The 15,708-nt window shown below is 42.6% G+C and overlaps 2 protein-coding genes across 2 annotated transcripts; both read left to right on the top strand.

Annotated features, from left to right (window-relative positions):
* Nucleotides 1–209: 209 nt before the first annotated feature.
* exoc1l (exocyst complex component 1 like) lies at nt 210–4,392 on the top strand. The gene is made up of 3 exons (XM_020645568.3): nt 210–553; nt 752–930; nt 2,411–4,392. Exons 1-3 carry the CDS (start codon nt 433–435, stop codon nt 2,678–2,680), a joined length of 570 nt encoding a protein of 189 aa, XP_020501224.1. The 5' UTR covers nt 210–432; the 3' UTR covers nt 2,681–4,392.
* Nucleotides 4,393–5,671: 1,279 nt separating this feature from the next.
* smc2 (structural maintenance of chromosomes 2) lies at nt 5,672–15,139 on the top strand. Its single transcript, XM_020645532.3, has 25 exons — nt 5,672–5,982; nt 6,880–7,029; nt 7,126–7,248; nt 7,327–7,365; nt 7,454–7,564; nt 7,669–7,713; nt 7,830–8,063; nt 8,527–8,676; nt 8,777–9,010; nt 9,129–9,288; nt 10,119–10,236; nt 10,633–10,771; nt 10,893–11,012; nt 11,110–11,314; nt 11,415–11,550; nt 11,922–12,046; nt 12,397–12,590; nt 12,689–12,832; nt 13,059–13,133; nt 13,344–13,463; nt 13,667–13,867; nt 13,979–14,095; nt 14,267–14,427; nt 14,510–14,657; nt 14,746–15,139. The coding sequence occupies exons 1-25, from the start codon at nt 5,815–5,817 to the stop codon at nt 14,929–14,931; spliced, it is 3,603 nt and encodes a 1,200-aa protein (XP_020501188.2). The 5' UTR covers nt 5,672–5,814; the 3' UTR covers nt 14,932–15,139.
* Nucleotides 15,140–15,708: the final 569 nt, after the last annotated feature.

The following is a 15,708-nucleotide window of genomic DNA, read 5'->3' as shown; positions in this document are numbered from 1 at the left end:
GAAGCAATAAAAAGAGTGAAATGATGAAGAGATTGGCCTTTGATTGCTCCCTTTCTGCTAAATCCCTCCAGGGTGGGTTGGTATGTAGGCAGTACTTTAATGAAACATGAACATTGATCAACAAACCTGATTGTTGCAGAGTGAAGTGTGTGTTTGTGAGTGTGTGTGTGTGTGTGTTTATGAGCTCATTTCACACACACACACACACACAACCACATACTTTAAACGCGGTCAGACCAGCAGCTCCCTCCCGACCACTGCCAGGTTTCAGCCTTCTGTGTCACAACCCGCTTCATCGTTTTCTCGCTTGGACTTTTCGTCTCTCGCCGCTCATCTTGTTGTCTTTTCGCCTTCACTTTCTCATCTTAAGGGCTTTTTCCTTTACCACCCCTCCTATCAAGTCTTGATTCTTGTGTTCCTCCGTCTCCAGTGATGTCGTCTCTTCTGAAGGAGGAGATGCAGAGAGTTTTATTCCGACCTTCGAAACAGAGACTGGTTGAGTTTATTGAGATTGAGGAGCCATTGGACGGAAGACATTTTCTCTGCGTCTCAGGTGAACATCTGTCGTTGATCAGATATTTGTTCTGTAGTTCATTTCATGAATATAAAGATGGTTCCAGGGGGTCTATCGAGATATTTTAGTCTCCCTGTTTTGTGTGTAATTTTCCTTTGAAGGTCATAGAGATGCTATATGTTAAAGCTCTATTGTTCTACGTTTGTTCACAAGTTCCTTTTTTTCCCCCCCGTGCAGCCGCTAAGGGCAAAGTGGTGCAGTTGAGCATAGTGCGATGTCAGATATCTCAGGCGCCCCTGAAGTCTGGCTCCAAGAAGTCCAGCACCAAACGCTCCAGCATACAGGAGTGCTACCGGAGGACGGAGGTCTGGTCCCTGCAAGACCTGACTCTAGTGGACGGACGAGATGCCGATGTGGTAACTCATCACACTTATTCAAGTGTTTTCATTGATTTGTGCATCTTTTTCTTAGCCCACTTGGACTTGAATAATTAAATCATGAAAACAAATTTGGAATGACTTTTGAAATTTTGTCACAATCACACTTTTACTCTTTATGATTTGGAATCATTTGAAACTATTTTATTTATTCCAAACTCAAATTTCCCATTTCACACTTTCACTGCTTACACCGATGACTTTACTGTGTGGATATCAGTTATCAGTTTTCTGTAATTGGAATCAAAATTTAGGGCGGTGAGAGGGGTTCTCTGTGATCAGGGTGGCTCTCCTGATCACAGAGCGGTCATACAGTTCAGAGAGGGTAGGTTGGGATAAAACGATTATTTTTGCTGGCTTGATGAACTATACGGGAGAGGTTTTGTTTTGTGTTTGGTGGTGAGGGAGTTGTACCAGGATGAGGATACTAAAAGTGAGGATACATTTATCCTGTTTTAATGTAGAAAGTTGTGTTTTACAAAGAAGTATTAATGTCACAGTCTTTATTGCTTTATCTTTGACTAACAGGTCAAACAGTGGTTTTCATTTCTAATTCAATTTAATTCATGGCATCCAATCCAATCCAACTTTATTTCTTAAGCACTTTAAAACAACCACAGTTGACCAAAGTGCTGTGAGATTAACATTTATACAGATTTCCAATATTTGATTTCATGAATCTCACTTTTATTCCCTTTTTGTCATATTTGGAGTCATTATTAGGGTTGTCTCCCACAATTTTAGACTTCTATACCAGACTAGCAAAAATACAAACAGTGTCAATACCTGATTCGATAGCATGGCCACAATGTTTTAAAGGAGGTGTGCACATGTCCAACTATCTCACGAAGTAGATGCGTATAGGACATTAAAACTATCACATTGAAAAGAAAAAATCATGCACACTAATTTATTACGTTTCAGTCCCTCTGAACCTTTGTCAAGTGCGGCCACACAGGGTACCATGGCAACAGAAACTGAAGTCTAGACACCTCAATATTGGGGATATTCTAGTTTTTAATTTCCAGAAATTGCAAGCAAACTCCTACACACTGTCGACTGCAGATTGCACAAATACATTTGCCAACGTCTCTGTGTCAGCTTCTCTGCATTCTGTCTGTAAGAGATATAAATGTAACTTTAATGACGCCAAAAGGGCACCGATCTTTGAATTTGAAGGGACTACTGCTGCTCTCTCTCCAGCTCTCGACAGCTTTGGGTTTAAAAATGCCTGAAGATTTGTAGTTTTTTTAAGGCTTCGGTACCTTTGGATACTATCCATCATTTAAAAAGAAGAGACTGTATCATTTAAGACACCTGGTATCGAATCTAAATGTATTGACAATTTGGACAACCTTACATTGTAGTGAATCAATGTGTCAGCTCTGATTTTAAAAAGGATGTATTGCATTTAAAAAAAAAAAAGTAATTCTATGTCGTTGTGTTTCTTTTGCTCCAGGATGACCCCTGCTTCCTGCTGCACTTTGACAAGGTGCGCACAGTGACGGCCACCAGCTGCTCAGCCAAATACGCTTTTGTGCGAGCCCTGGTGGTGCTCAGCGACCAGCACTGTCAGAGGTCACTGAACCTGACGAACTTTGACTGGGCCTACATCAAGCCCACCTCCTTTTACTCCAACAGAGGAGACTGTGTGGTTTTATCACAGATATGCTTCTATGCATTCAATCTTGTATGTCTGTCCATGTGTCCCGTGCCCCTGGATGCATAATCAAACCACACAATGATAGTTTGTGTTTTTGTGTGTGTGTGCCAAGTGAGGTATGTGTGTGAACAAAAAAAAGTAATGCATAAAACTTGGTGGTTGGTGGATTCTAAATCACATTAAAGGAGTTTTGGATGATGAGTTATTCAGTTAAATGTCTTTTACATGAATATTCTGCTGTTCTAAATTTAAACAACTTGCTATTCGTAACTCTCTAACCTTCTTTTGTGATCTTTTCATGAGAGTATCCTTTTCTTTTGGGCTAAAGAGAACAAATCAAATTACGTTTTTTTGAAGGCCAACCCAGAAGTAGCATTGCCATGGGGTCTATGGAGAATTAGCCAATGAGATTTATTGGATCATTGTAGAAAATAAGCTCTGAGGCAAACACACGTTTCTGATGAGTAGGTGTTTTGTTCAGCAGGATCATCTTCACAAATGAACACCATTTTTATTTTTGAGGCGTTAATGCAGAAGAGAAACGCTAACGTTATGCAACAGCAAACTACACCACGGTCGGATGATTTTGGCGTCACTAGCGTTATGCTTCAGACGATCTCCGATATGCTAATCAGCGGTTTTGACAAGCTAGCGAAACCGTAGCTTAATACATTGTTTATTAACCTAATATGTGCCTATATATTGATAAATCTAGAAGAGTTTTCATGACTGAGGCTGGAAGGTGGACTAGTGAGAGAGTTCCCGGCGTTTGTGTCTGGCGTGATGATGTTTAATGTCCCCAACAACCACTGTAGTCACATTTAGCCACTTGTTAGCAAGTGCCTTTTTTAGGACGCGTAAAAACTTCAACATTCACAAGTGGGGGTATTACCTAACGTAGTTTATGTGGTCTAACAAAACGCAAACACCTCTTGAGCTTGTGTTAACCACAGACCTTATTTCAGGTGTCTAAACACAAACCCATTAAAAAATCCCCATTGACTTTGAGAGGATAGACCCCATGGCGCTAAAATGCTAACTTACTTCCAGGTTTTAGGACTCGTTCCCTTGGCGCCCTATTGACCAATTTGGAGTACTTAAAGGGATTTACATTGTTCTAAAATACACTAAACAATTATATAACAATGAACAAAGAGTTAACTCTGACTCAGCAACTCAAGTGCAGTTTGCTGTCAGTGTGTGTTTGACTTGTTTATTTGTAGTCCACGTCTTGTATAGCTGCATTTTATGTCCTAGACGCTAGCTATGAAGTAATGTCGGTCTTTAATACACAAAATCCATCAGTAATCTCAGTATTTATTCAATGTCCTGGACATGACCAGAAAGAACAAACTGTATGTGTCCAGAGCTATGTATGCCTCAAGTTTTTCTTTAGTGTAGTAGACAATGGGTTTCTCCACAAGGTGTTCATAGATGTACCGCCACTGTAACTATAGTAACTTAGTTGGATCCTTGACCCACTGACTCGACAGTGAGAGCGGGTCAGGACACCTCACCCCATTGCTAAAGGTTAGCGTGTCACTGTAAGACAACTTGTCTTCCACTGTCAAACAATAAATATAATTGTTGAAGGCGTCCAGATGGTCCATAACGTTCTGATGTGAACTGACCGCCAACTACCACTAGCTAGCTTTCTGCCACCAGTTGGGCTCTGTGCGAAAAACACGTCATCGCCGTGTACGAACGTAAAAATGCTCTATTGTTGAAATCAATGTGAATTTTAAATCTGAAATAAATAAAACAACTACAAGTTTCATGCTTTCGTCTGTCTGTTTTTAGCTTTCTTCAAAGTTAAGTCGTCATGCTTGTCTGTCCTTTAAGATCACTGAGCGTGGTCCTAACTGAACAACTTATTCAGGCATTCAGTTAGCCAAAAAATATCCATGAAAACAATGAATCATTCAGAGTTGGAGTCGGTAGTAATGTGTGTTGCAGCTTGTAAACACAACATTCAAATTGGACCCCTGTAACCATGTAAATCTGCTGTCAAGAGGGACATTTAATATGGGGTGCGAATGTGACTCCTGGGTCTTTTAGAGCAGTGGTTCTGAACCGGTGCTACGGGACCCAAAAGTGGTTCATGGAGCCGTTTTCAGTGAGCCGCGAACAGGTGACTGGAAAGAAAAATACCAAAAAGACTATTAAGACATGCTGGTTTTGTTCCTACTCTTCATACCGTCACATGTTTCGTACCATCTGAAGTACAAACTGCACTATTTTTCATTCAATAAATCGGATTGGTTGAAGAAAATTTCAGAAAATTGGGTCACGATTTTCATGAAGGAGTTGGTGTTGGGTCCTCAAAGGCTAGACCAGATGATTTAGAGCCTGCTTCAGGAGGACACTCGAGGAACTGCATTTTTTTTGCACTTCCACATTAACTTCATTTTTTAACACCGGAAGTTTAAGCCTGGTCATGATTTAGTAGCATTACTTTTGTACAAGTCTGTTTTCATTTGTTTATGAAAATGCTACAGACTCTAACTTTATTTATTTTCATATCTAGTATAAGTTAAACTGAACTACTTGTCCCTTTTTATGGTACTTGATCCCACGTTTGATGTTTTCTTTCTTATGGAGTTTTACGGTTTAAATCTAAGTAACCTGTCTCGACAAAGTAATTCTGTTGTTTTTAATGGTGTGTACATTTCTCACATAACTTAGCTTTCATTAACTTACATGATTAAACCTTGAAAAAACTACATAAAGCCTCTTATCATAACAATAATTGATTATTTGAATGATTTATTTGTATCCTTCCTGTATTTTCCACTTGTAGTTTGGCGCTCCGTCTACAGATGGCGCCAAAATACTGACCTACTTTTAGTAGTCCTAGATTATGCCTGTCGAAACTAAATCATCTTTCATATACATTTATTATATAGTGGCGTTGTTTTAATTCTGCCTTTAAATATCATATGATTTTAGACTGATTCACTGTTGTTCACGCGTAATTCGTGGGATTCGCTTTAAGATACGATACTTTTCTCCTCACAGACGGGACAGACCTGCGGGGTCCTTCGTGTCTGCCGCCAAAATTCAAGTGAGAGGAAAAGAAGAAGCAGTCGTCGGTTGTAAACACGGGGCTGTTATCCTGGCGTTTCGTGACTTTTTTTTGATTTTTAACACCACATTATAAGCCTCCGGACCCCCGCGGAGAGAGAGAGGACGGACTGAACATGCACATTAAGTCTGTTATTGTTGATGGGTTCAAATCCTACGCGCAGAGGACGGAGATCAACGGATTTGACCCGCTTTTCAACGCCATCACGGGACTGAACGGCAGCGGAAAGTCCAATATTTTAGACTCCATATGTTTCCTTTTGGGCATTTCTAATCTCTCCCACGTAAGTACATTATCAGCCATGACTTAAATAAGCTTTATGATATTAGAGTCGTACTTGTTGACCTACTTTTAATACTGAATAACGAGCAGGGGCGTCTGCAGGTCTGCTGTTAACTGGGGTGGCTTCTGCAGGGTGGTGTGCACAAATAAACAAACAAATAAATAAATAGCATGTGTCATGAATAATTTATCAACTTTAAAAAGTGTTTACCTACTCATAAACACCATGCATGACAAAAGTCACAATTTAAAGTACTTAAATAATATTGAAACTCAATTAAATGTTCTAAATGTCTAGCAATGAATCATTTCTGCTGCCAATGTTTCACTTTTCAAATATCTTAAAAAAGAAAAAGTAAAATACGGGTGACATTCAGCGAACTGTCTAAATTGCAAAGATAAACTTTTATTGATCCCTTTTATTGAATTTAGCTCAAGAAAACAGGAAACATATTTACATCCGTTAAATAAAGGGAGAGAAAATACAATAATAGAATAATACAAGGTATGTACACTTCCACTTGTGGAAAGAGTTATTGTTATTAAAACTAAAAACACACATGTGAGTGGTGATGCTGTTAAACAGTCTGATTAAACAGTCTGATTAAACAGTCTGACTACAGATGGGATGACCTGCGGTAGCGCTCTGTCTTGCAGGGTGGGTGTCGTTTCCAAAACACGTTTATTGGAAATGTTTTTGTCCTTCATCAGACAGAAGGTAGTGCCGATACGTTGCAGCGCTGCAGGTTGAGTATCGCAGCCATGCATTTGTTTTGGTAGTCGTACTAGTAGCTTTTCTTTTCCTTAACCAGCGATTTTACGGTATGTTACATCTTCATTCTCAGTTACCCAAAAGGTTAGATCTTGAATCGTTTCTCTGTTTAATTCTTCCTGATAGGTGCGAGCGTCCAACCTCCAGGACTTGGTTTACAAAAATGGACAGGGTGGCATCACCAAGGCCACCGTGTCCATCACCTTCGACAACGCCAACAAGAGCCAGAGTCCCCTGGGGTTTGAAACCCACGACGAGATCACCGTCACCAGACAGGTTTGCAGAAAAGAAAAGTCCCTGCAGTGTTTTTACGATGTTATATTTGGGTGCACTGCCAAAATTTAAATAAAATGATTTTGTACTTTGTTAAAGGTGGTCATTGGCGGCAGGAACAAGTACCTCATTAACGGAGTCAATGCTAACAACACCAGGGTGCAGGACTTGTTCTGCTCTGTCGGCCTCAACGTCAACAACCCACATTTTCTCATCATGCAGGTGAGTCTCCTCTCTTATGTTTGGTGTTGTTGTTTTTTTTACAGTATTAATATTTAAGTGATGTTTCTAATATTTCAGGGGAGGATCACCAAAGTGCTGAACATGAAGCCCCCAGAGGTAAGAAACACATGTTCTCTGTAGTCCCACCCACCATCAGCACTTTAATACATTCTGGGTCTTTTAATGAGGTACCGTGTTCTTCCAGATCCTCGCCATGATTGAGGAGGCAGCAGGGACCAGGATGTATGAGTGTAAAAAGATCAGCGCTCAGAAAACCATCGAGAAGAAGGAGGCGAAGCTGAAGGAGATTCAGACGGTATGTTCTGACAGCACCCTCATTTTAAACATTTTGTTTATTCTGCATTTTAAAAAAAAGCAACAAATGTTGAATTTTCAACTTTTGTTTGTTTACTTTTTAAGATTTTGGATGAGGAAATCACTCCAACCATGCAGAAACTGCAAGAGGTAGGTGCACTGCACAATGCAAAATGACACATTTCCTGTTTGCTGTAGTGTAATGACAGGGATGAAACATTTTTTTGTCCTTTGTTTTGTTTTTTTGAACCTTCCCTCCTCCTCAGGAAAGATCATCATATTTGGAGTACCAGAAGCTGATGCGTGAGATCCAGCACTTGTCCCGGCTCTATGTGGCCTGGCTGTTTGTGTGTGCAGAGGAAACCAAGCTGAAGTCGGCCGACAACCTGAAGGGGCTGCAGGACAACATCACAAAGATGCAGGCGTGCATGGCTGAGAACGAGAGCAAAGTCAAGGAGCTCTCAGCCCAGATTCAGGAGCTGCAAAAGAAAAAAGACCAGGTACACTGTGAACCTTCAGCACATTCAACATGTTTCTCTTTGAAAAGGTTTTTAGGCTGCAGTTTGAGAATTATTTGAGGATCTTTTTTCGTCATTCTTTTTGCCTCATTCTTAGATCACTCCCTGGTTAATCTAGTTTTTCCTGTCAAATTCAAAAGACATGGCAGGATGAATGTGAAACTTTATTTAGTAGAGATGCGCTGATTGTGAAAACAAGGGCCTGTACCAATGTTTAGAATAACAATTTAGCTGATAGCTGATAACACAGACCCTTTGTTCACAATTCTTCATGTGTGTTTTTTCAAATAAGTTATAAGAGTTGATGTATTTAATGGTCCAATGTGTAAGATATTTACTGAATTCAATCATAAATTGACTTTACTATATCATCAGACATTAAGGAAATATGCCAGTGAACCTTAATGTGTTTATTGGTCTTTGATGTTGTTCTGTTTCTCCGTAGGAGGTGAACGGGGTTTTGAAATCCCTGGAGGAGGCTCTCGCTGATGTGCAGAGAGTGGACGCTAAAGCTCAGAGTGCGCTCGATCTGAAAAAGCAGAATGTCAAAGATGAAACCAAGAAGAGACAGGAGCTTGTGAAGAGTATGGAGGAGGTAACAGAACAATATGTTCACTACTACTGTGAGTCTTTGACACGGGGAATCTTTCTGTTGAAATTCTCGATCTAAACGTGCGGTTTTCTTTCATCCGCAGGACAAGAAAATGCTTGTGGTGAAAGAAAAGGAGGTTTCTAAGTCGACGGAGCAGCTTCAGGCTCTTCAGGAGGAGGGGCAGAAAGACAGCGCAGCTCTGGAAGCAGCTGAGCAGCATTTCAGAGCTGTGTCCGCCGGTCTCTCTACCAATGAGGACGGAGAGGAGGCCACGCTGGCTGGACAGATGATGACCTGCAAGAACGACATGAGCAAGGCAGACACCGAGGCCAAGCAGGTGAGGACACTTTAACATACCTCAGATGTGTTTTAATGCTACTTTTTAAAGGACGACAATTTTGAATTGAACACGAGTTTTAGTCTTTCCCCTCTCCTCCGTCCTCTTTTCTCTCCAGGCCCAGATGACCCTGAAGCATGCGCAGGCAGAGCTCAAGACCAAACAGGCTGAGGTGAAGAAGATGGACGGTGGCTACAAGAAAGACCAGGACGCCCTGCAGGCTGTCAGGAGCAGCAGGGAGAAACTCCAGGCTGAACTAGCTAAACTCAACTATGAAGGTATTGTACATTAGTGCTGTAGTCAAGACCACACTAACCGAGACCAAGACATACCAGGTACCAGACCTTAGTGCTCCAAGACCGAGACTAGACCAAGATATTTAGGGATTGAGACAGAGACAAGACCAAGACCATAAATATACCTGAAAAATCATCATCTTGTGAGCAGGGGGCGTGTCCTTAACACCAGGAAGTCAAAAATCAAAATGTTTTAAGAGGCGTTTTCCTTTTAATCTCAGTAATGACATCAGTAAAAAATACAAATAAAAAGCCTTTCAGTTGTGGTCTTGAATGATCTAGATTGAAAACCTGGAGTCCGCCCGGCCTGAGACCGAGACAAGGCGGAGTGAAAATTATTTCGATTCCTAGACGAGACCTTCAAAAACTGTATTCGATCCAACGAAGGCAACTTCTTTTCTGTCAGGTTTTTATCCAAACATCAAACCTAGCTTAAGACAGTACAAAAACATAACAACCCAAATGCATGACACTAAAATTCAGCGATGAATCCCAATTGAAAAAATAAAAATAGCCGTTTGATAGCCCCAGTTTAAGCGTAGATTCAAGACTGAACAATGAGAATCCATACACAAATATAAGACATCAGTAAGAGAAGTTTCCAGGAGAGAAGATTATAAGTTCCTGTACTCTTCTGTTGGATGTAGGTGAGGAGGTAGGAAGGAAGCAGACCTAAAAAAAAGAACAACTCTGTTTCAGTCTGCGTATGGGCAATGATCAGTGAAGGCTAATTTAAAAAAAGACAGATTATATGCAGTATGCTCTCACAGCAGCATGTGAAGGTGTCTCCTCGTGTCTCTGTCTCAATGCAGATGGGAAGGAGGAGAGTCTGCTGGAGAAGAGAAGGCATCTGTCCAGAGAGGCCTCTAAACTCAAAGAGACCTACGAGAGGCTCATGTCTCGCTTCCCCAACCTGCGCTTCGACTACAAGTAAGAATTTATCCGATGTCTTTACCCTGTACTGAGTGTTGTATGAATGTTGGATCAGATTTCACTTCTGGGTGTTTTAATGCTGGACCTAGAAGGGATTCTTTGGCTCTTGCAGCCAGCCTCGCCCTCTTGTGGACACTTGAGGAACTCCAGTCTTCTTGCACTTCTGTTCTGACTTCATTTTATTATTATTTGCTGCTTGGTGTTTTTTAATTACTACAGATATTTAAACATATTCTCAGGGTTAAGTTTGGCTGCATCTACACTGGGAATTTATGTGCTGGGAATAAAATCTAGATTTAGTCACAGCATCTGTTTTATGCTTGATGCTGACTCACTGAGTTTCAGCAACACTTGCACATTATTTTTAATGCGTTTCCTTTTTTTGTCTTAAAGGGACCCCGAGCGAGGATGGGACCGCAGCAAAGTGAAGGGTCTGCTAGCGAACCTGATCACAGTCCGTGACCTCTCCTACTCGACCGGGCTGGAGGTCGTTGCAGGGGGGCGGCTCTATAACATTGTCGTTGACACAGAGGTGGGTGTGAACTTTAGTGCACTGATGTGATGCTCTAAGTTCATCTTCAGACTTCTTGGTCAATCTAAGAAGAGGAGTCATTTCTGTGTTGTTGTTGTTTTTTTTTTTTTGCTGTTGCCAGGTGACCGGTAAAAAGCTGCTGGAGAAGGGAGAGCTGCAGCGCAGGTACACCATCATCCCGCTGAACAAGATCTCTGCCAAGACACTCAATGACAGAGTGGTCAGCGCTGCCAAGGGCCTGGTGAGGGATCTGAATGCTGATTGGTTTGGAAAAATAAAAAACACAACAATCCCAACTCTCTCTGACTCCTCTGTCTGTTCTCTCTCTCTGCTGTCAGGTCGGGGAGAACAACGTCCACACGGCTCTGTCCCTGGTGGGCTACGAGTCTGACCTGCGCAAGGCCATGGAGTACGTCTTCGGCTCCACGCTGGTGTGCGACACCCTGGACAACGCCAAGAGGGTGGCTTTTGATAGGCAGGTGATGACCAAGACTGTCACTCTTGGAGGGGACATCTTTGATCCTCAGGGAACTCTGAGCGGAGGTGAGAACAAGCGGAATCGAGCACTCGATACGTCGACGTCAATGAATGATCTGAAGTTTGTAACAACCCAAGTTTCTAAATTTGCTTTTACCTCGTCCAGGTGCTCGCTCTCAGTCGGCATCCGTTCTGTCCAGCCTGCAGGAGCTGAAGGAGGTTCGGGACAACTTGAATGAGAGTGAAGCCCAGCTGCAGGAAATTGAACGACAACTGTCCAGCCTGAAGGGAATCGCCGAGAAGTACGAGACATTACACACACACACATATGATTACAGCATGCATTGTATCTACTCTAATTGGAGCTTGACAATGAATTTAGCCAAGATAACAATTAGTGAAAATTAATTTTGGACAGAAATGACTCTCTACTTTTTTTTATACCTCGGAATAAATGATGAGAAATTGCATCACAGGAATACCAAACCATAAATATGGACATTTTAAAAAGTGTTGCCTCTCCATAGTTTGTCCACTAGAGGGAGCTGTTATTTTTATACTGCAAAGTGTCCTACTCAGTCCTGTCATCAGGCGTCTCCTCACTGCCAGGAAAGCAGCTCTCACATTGTCCTGCTGTTGTTTCTCCTCACCTCACCTCGTGTTCTCCCTCCAGGTACCGTCAGCTGAAGCAGCAGCATGAACTGAAGGTGGAGGAGGAGCAGATCCTGCAGGCCAAAGTGCAGCAGAGCTCCTTCCACCAGCAGCAGGAGGAGCTGGAGAGGCTGCGCAAGGCTATCGGTCAGAATGCACAAACATGCTCAAAGACACTACTTAATGAATAACCCTCCTTACACATACTGTATGTGCAGCAGGGATGTGATTGGTGGAGGGGTAAACGGATCCCAGAGCAGGGAGAGGCACATATCAGAATCTTAACTGCACAAATATACAACCTACAGTTTCTGTGTGTTATAGCAGCTGCATCCTGAGTTACATAAGTTTGATAAATATCAGGAAATATTTGATTTCATTAAGTCTGTAATTCCAGATGAATCTTGAATGATCTCATCCCTCGTACAGACAAAGAAAATGAAAGTCTAAGTAATGAATAAGTCTGATGCTGACATATTCTTGGTTGTCTTTTTCAGAGGAGAGCGAGGAGACGTTGCGCGTCACCAAGGAGGTGCAGAAACGGGCCGAAGAGAAGTACAAGGTGCTGGAGAACAAGATGAAGAACGCCGAGGCGGAGCGGGAGAAGGAGCTGAAAGCCGCCCAGCAGAAGCTCAACGCCGCCAAGGCCAAAGCCGACGCCTTCAACAAGAAGCTGAAGCAGAAGCAGCAGGTACGGCGACGCAGTTATTATATCTAACCTGTTCAGAGTTTTTTTTCTTCTCTGTTTCTCTGTGGAGCTGATGACTTGACCTCGGGTGTGTTTATCAGGAGTCTGAGGCCGTGGCCCTGGAGCTGGAGGAGCTGCGGAGGGAGCAGGCGGGTTACGAGCAGCAGATTCAGGCTGTGGACGAAGCAACGAAGGCAATCCAGGAGCAGATCGACAGCATGGCCTGCACTGTAGCACAGAACAAGGTGTGTATATCATTTTATACACACAGACAGTTTAAGCTCTCACAGATTTAAGGAGATGACTCGGGTCGTTAAATTATTTCAAGTTGTCTGGTGAATTATGTATTTTTCATCACAGCTCAGAAAAATCCATTCTTATTATGACAGTCATCTGAATTTCTGTCATCGTTTGCCCTCCCCCCCCCCTCCCTCTCTCTCTCTCTCTCTCTCTCTCTCTCTCTCTGTGCAGGAGGACGTGCGTAACGCCCAGGAGGAGCTCACCAAACAGAAGGAAGTGATCATGGCTCAGGACAAAGAGCTCAAGGTGAGTACACAGTAGTAGTAGTAGGATTACAAATCGAGTCCAGGTGACATCGCTGTCTCTCTCTCTCCTCTGCTCTCTTTCTGTCACAGACACTATGTGTTTATAAAAAGCTGTAATGATGACCCCTGTAGTGAAACGGCGCTATGTAAAGGTCCTTTGACGCACGCCAGCTTTTGGTTGAAAATCCGTTGTTGTTTTTTTAAAACGTAGGGAAAGAGCTCAGAGGCCAATAAAATCAGAGAGCAGAACAACGAAGTCCAGCTGAAGATCAAAGAGCTTGAACACAACATCAGTAAACACCGCAAGGACTCCCAGGACGCTGCGGACAAGGTACACACACACACACACACACACACACACACACACACACACACACACACACACACACACACACACACACACACACACACACACACTAAGTTTGCTTCCTCTCATCAGGAGTCTAGGTCCATCTAAATCTCATCTATAAAGATAAGCATCCTGTAAAATAAAACTTTTTATGAACCTCCTTCGTTCTTGTTTCTTCCCCTCAGGTGTCCCGGATGCTGGAGGAACATGACTGGATCCCCTCGGAGCGCCAGTTCTTCGGCCAGCCCAACACCTCCTACGACTTCAAGACCAACAACCCCCGAGAGGCCGGTCAGCGTCTGAAGAAGCTGGAGGAGACGACCGCCAAGCTGGAGAGGAACGTCAACAAGAGAGCCATGAACATGCTGAACGAGGCCGAGGAGAGGGTGAGGGCAGAGACGCAGACTAAAAGACCCCCCCCCCCCCCCTTCCACTCGACTAAAACGACAGCCGTCTCACACAACTGTTGTGTCCCCTTTTTCTTTTTCTTTTTAAAGTACAATGACCTGATGAAGAAGAAGAGGATCGTGGAGAATGACAAAGCCAAAATCTTGCAGACCATCGAGGAGCTGGACCAGAAGAAGAACGAGGCTCTGAACTTGGCCTGGCAGAAGGTGATCTCTCTTTTAAACTATCACAACGCTTCAGTCCCTCTGAACCTTTACAAAGGGAAGGGATGTTCCAGATTTTAAAGCGTGACCAGAATCCTGGATATGCATGAAAACACATTGTACTGTGCTTCCTGTAGTTTTATCCTTCATGTAACACTTCGCTCGTCTTGGCAGGTAAACAAAGACTTTGGCTCTATTTTCTCCACTCTGCTGCCCGGAGCCACGGCCAAACTGGCTCCTCCGCAGGGCCGTGGGGTCTTGGATGGCCTCGAGTTTAAGGTGGCCTTGGGCAACACCTGGAAGGAGAACCTTACTGAGCTCAGCGGGGGTCAAAGGTGAGCAGGTGTACTTGTGCGGTCATTCAGGATTATAGTTTAGAGATGTAGAGGTGTTGAGTCCCCTCTTTGTGTTTTTCAGATCCCTGGTGGCCTTGTCTCTCATCCTGGCCATGCTGCTGTTCAAACCGGCTCCCATCTACATCTTAGACGAGGTGGACGCCGCCCTGGATCTCTCACACACACAGAACATCGGACAGATGCTGCGCACACATTTTAGACACTCCCAGGTATGTTGAGTCACAGGCACACGTTCTAATGAGATGGTCGTATTTTATAAATTCAGTTACCTGAACACTCTTCATTTCTCTCCTGCAGTTTGTGGTGGTGTCTCTAAAAGACGGCATGTTCACCAACGCCAACGTCCTCTTCAAGACCAAGTTTGTCGACGGCATGTCCACAGTGTCCCGGACGACGCTCAGCCAGAGCGACACCAACGTTCCCCAGAGAGGCCAGGACAAGGCTCGTCTAAAAGACAAGAGACACAAGCAGCTCATCAGCTAATTTTTGTACTTCTTTTAAAATCCTATCACTGGGTTTCTTCACTTGGTGGATTTTAGACAGTTTATCTGTACATTTCCTGTCTTTTCTGAACTTTCCTTTTTTAATCTTTTGACTCTTCTTTCATGCTCTCATTCTGTTTCTAATGATCGGTGTAATGTGCAGCTGATGTGTTTATATATTTTAGTAAATAAAGCAGGTCAAGTATAAACGTCTGACTCCTTGTTTTCATCGCTTTATATCTTGTACCTGCAGGACAAACTGGATGAAGCTTATCCCACATAAGTAGAAGTTAACGATGTACACTGTCTGTAGGAGGTGCTGACCTTTTAAAGACACTGAGGGAGGATATGGTAACGTTAGGTAATGGCTCCGGCTACATGGTAAAACTTATCGTTTAAAGATTTCAGCAACAATGAAAACTTCCAAATAATTCCAGATTAAATTTTCTGAAGACAAAGTAAATGTCTGACACATATCAGGAAATTGCCAATAAGTGTCTTAATAATTTTAATATCCAGTTAAAAAAATCCTGGCTTATAATGTTTTTTATCCACAAAAAACAAGCAGCAAAACTTTAAAGTGTCCTCTGAAAAAAATCATCAAGTCTAAAATGTCTGAAGAAAGTTCTGACATTCACAAAAAATGACAAAGTTTCCCAAAAAAGTCTCCAGTGAAAATCCCCTGAAGAATTCACAAAACTCTCAAACAATTTATGATGAACATTTGAGAATTTTACATATTGTGCATTTAACAAAAACGTCTGGAAGATTCTGGATG

Source organism: Labrus bergylta, chromosome 1 (genome assembly GCF_963930695.1).
Source record: "Labrus bergylta chromosome 1, fLabBer1.1, whole genome shotgun sequence".
NCBI classification, from domain to species: Eukaryota; Metazoa; Chordata; class Actinopteri; order Labriformes; family Labridae; genus Labrus; species Labrus bergylta.
This window is presented reverse-complemented; position numbering and strand designations above follow the sequence as displayed.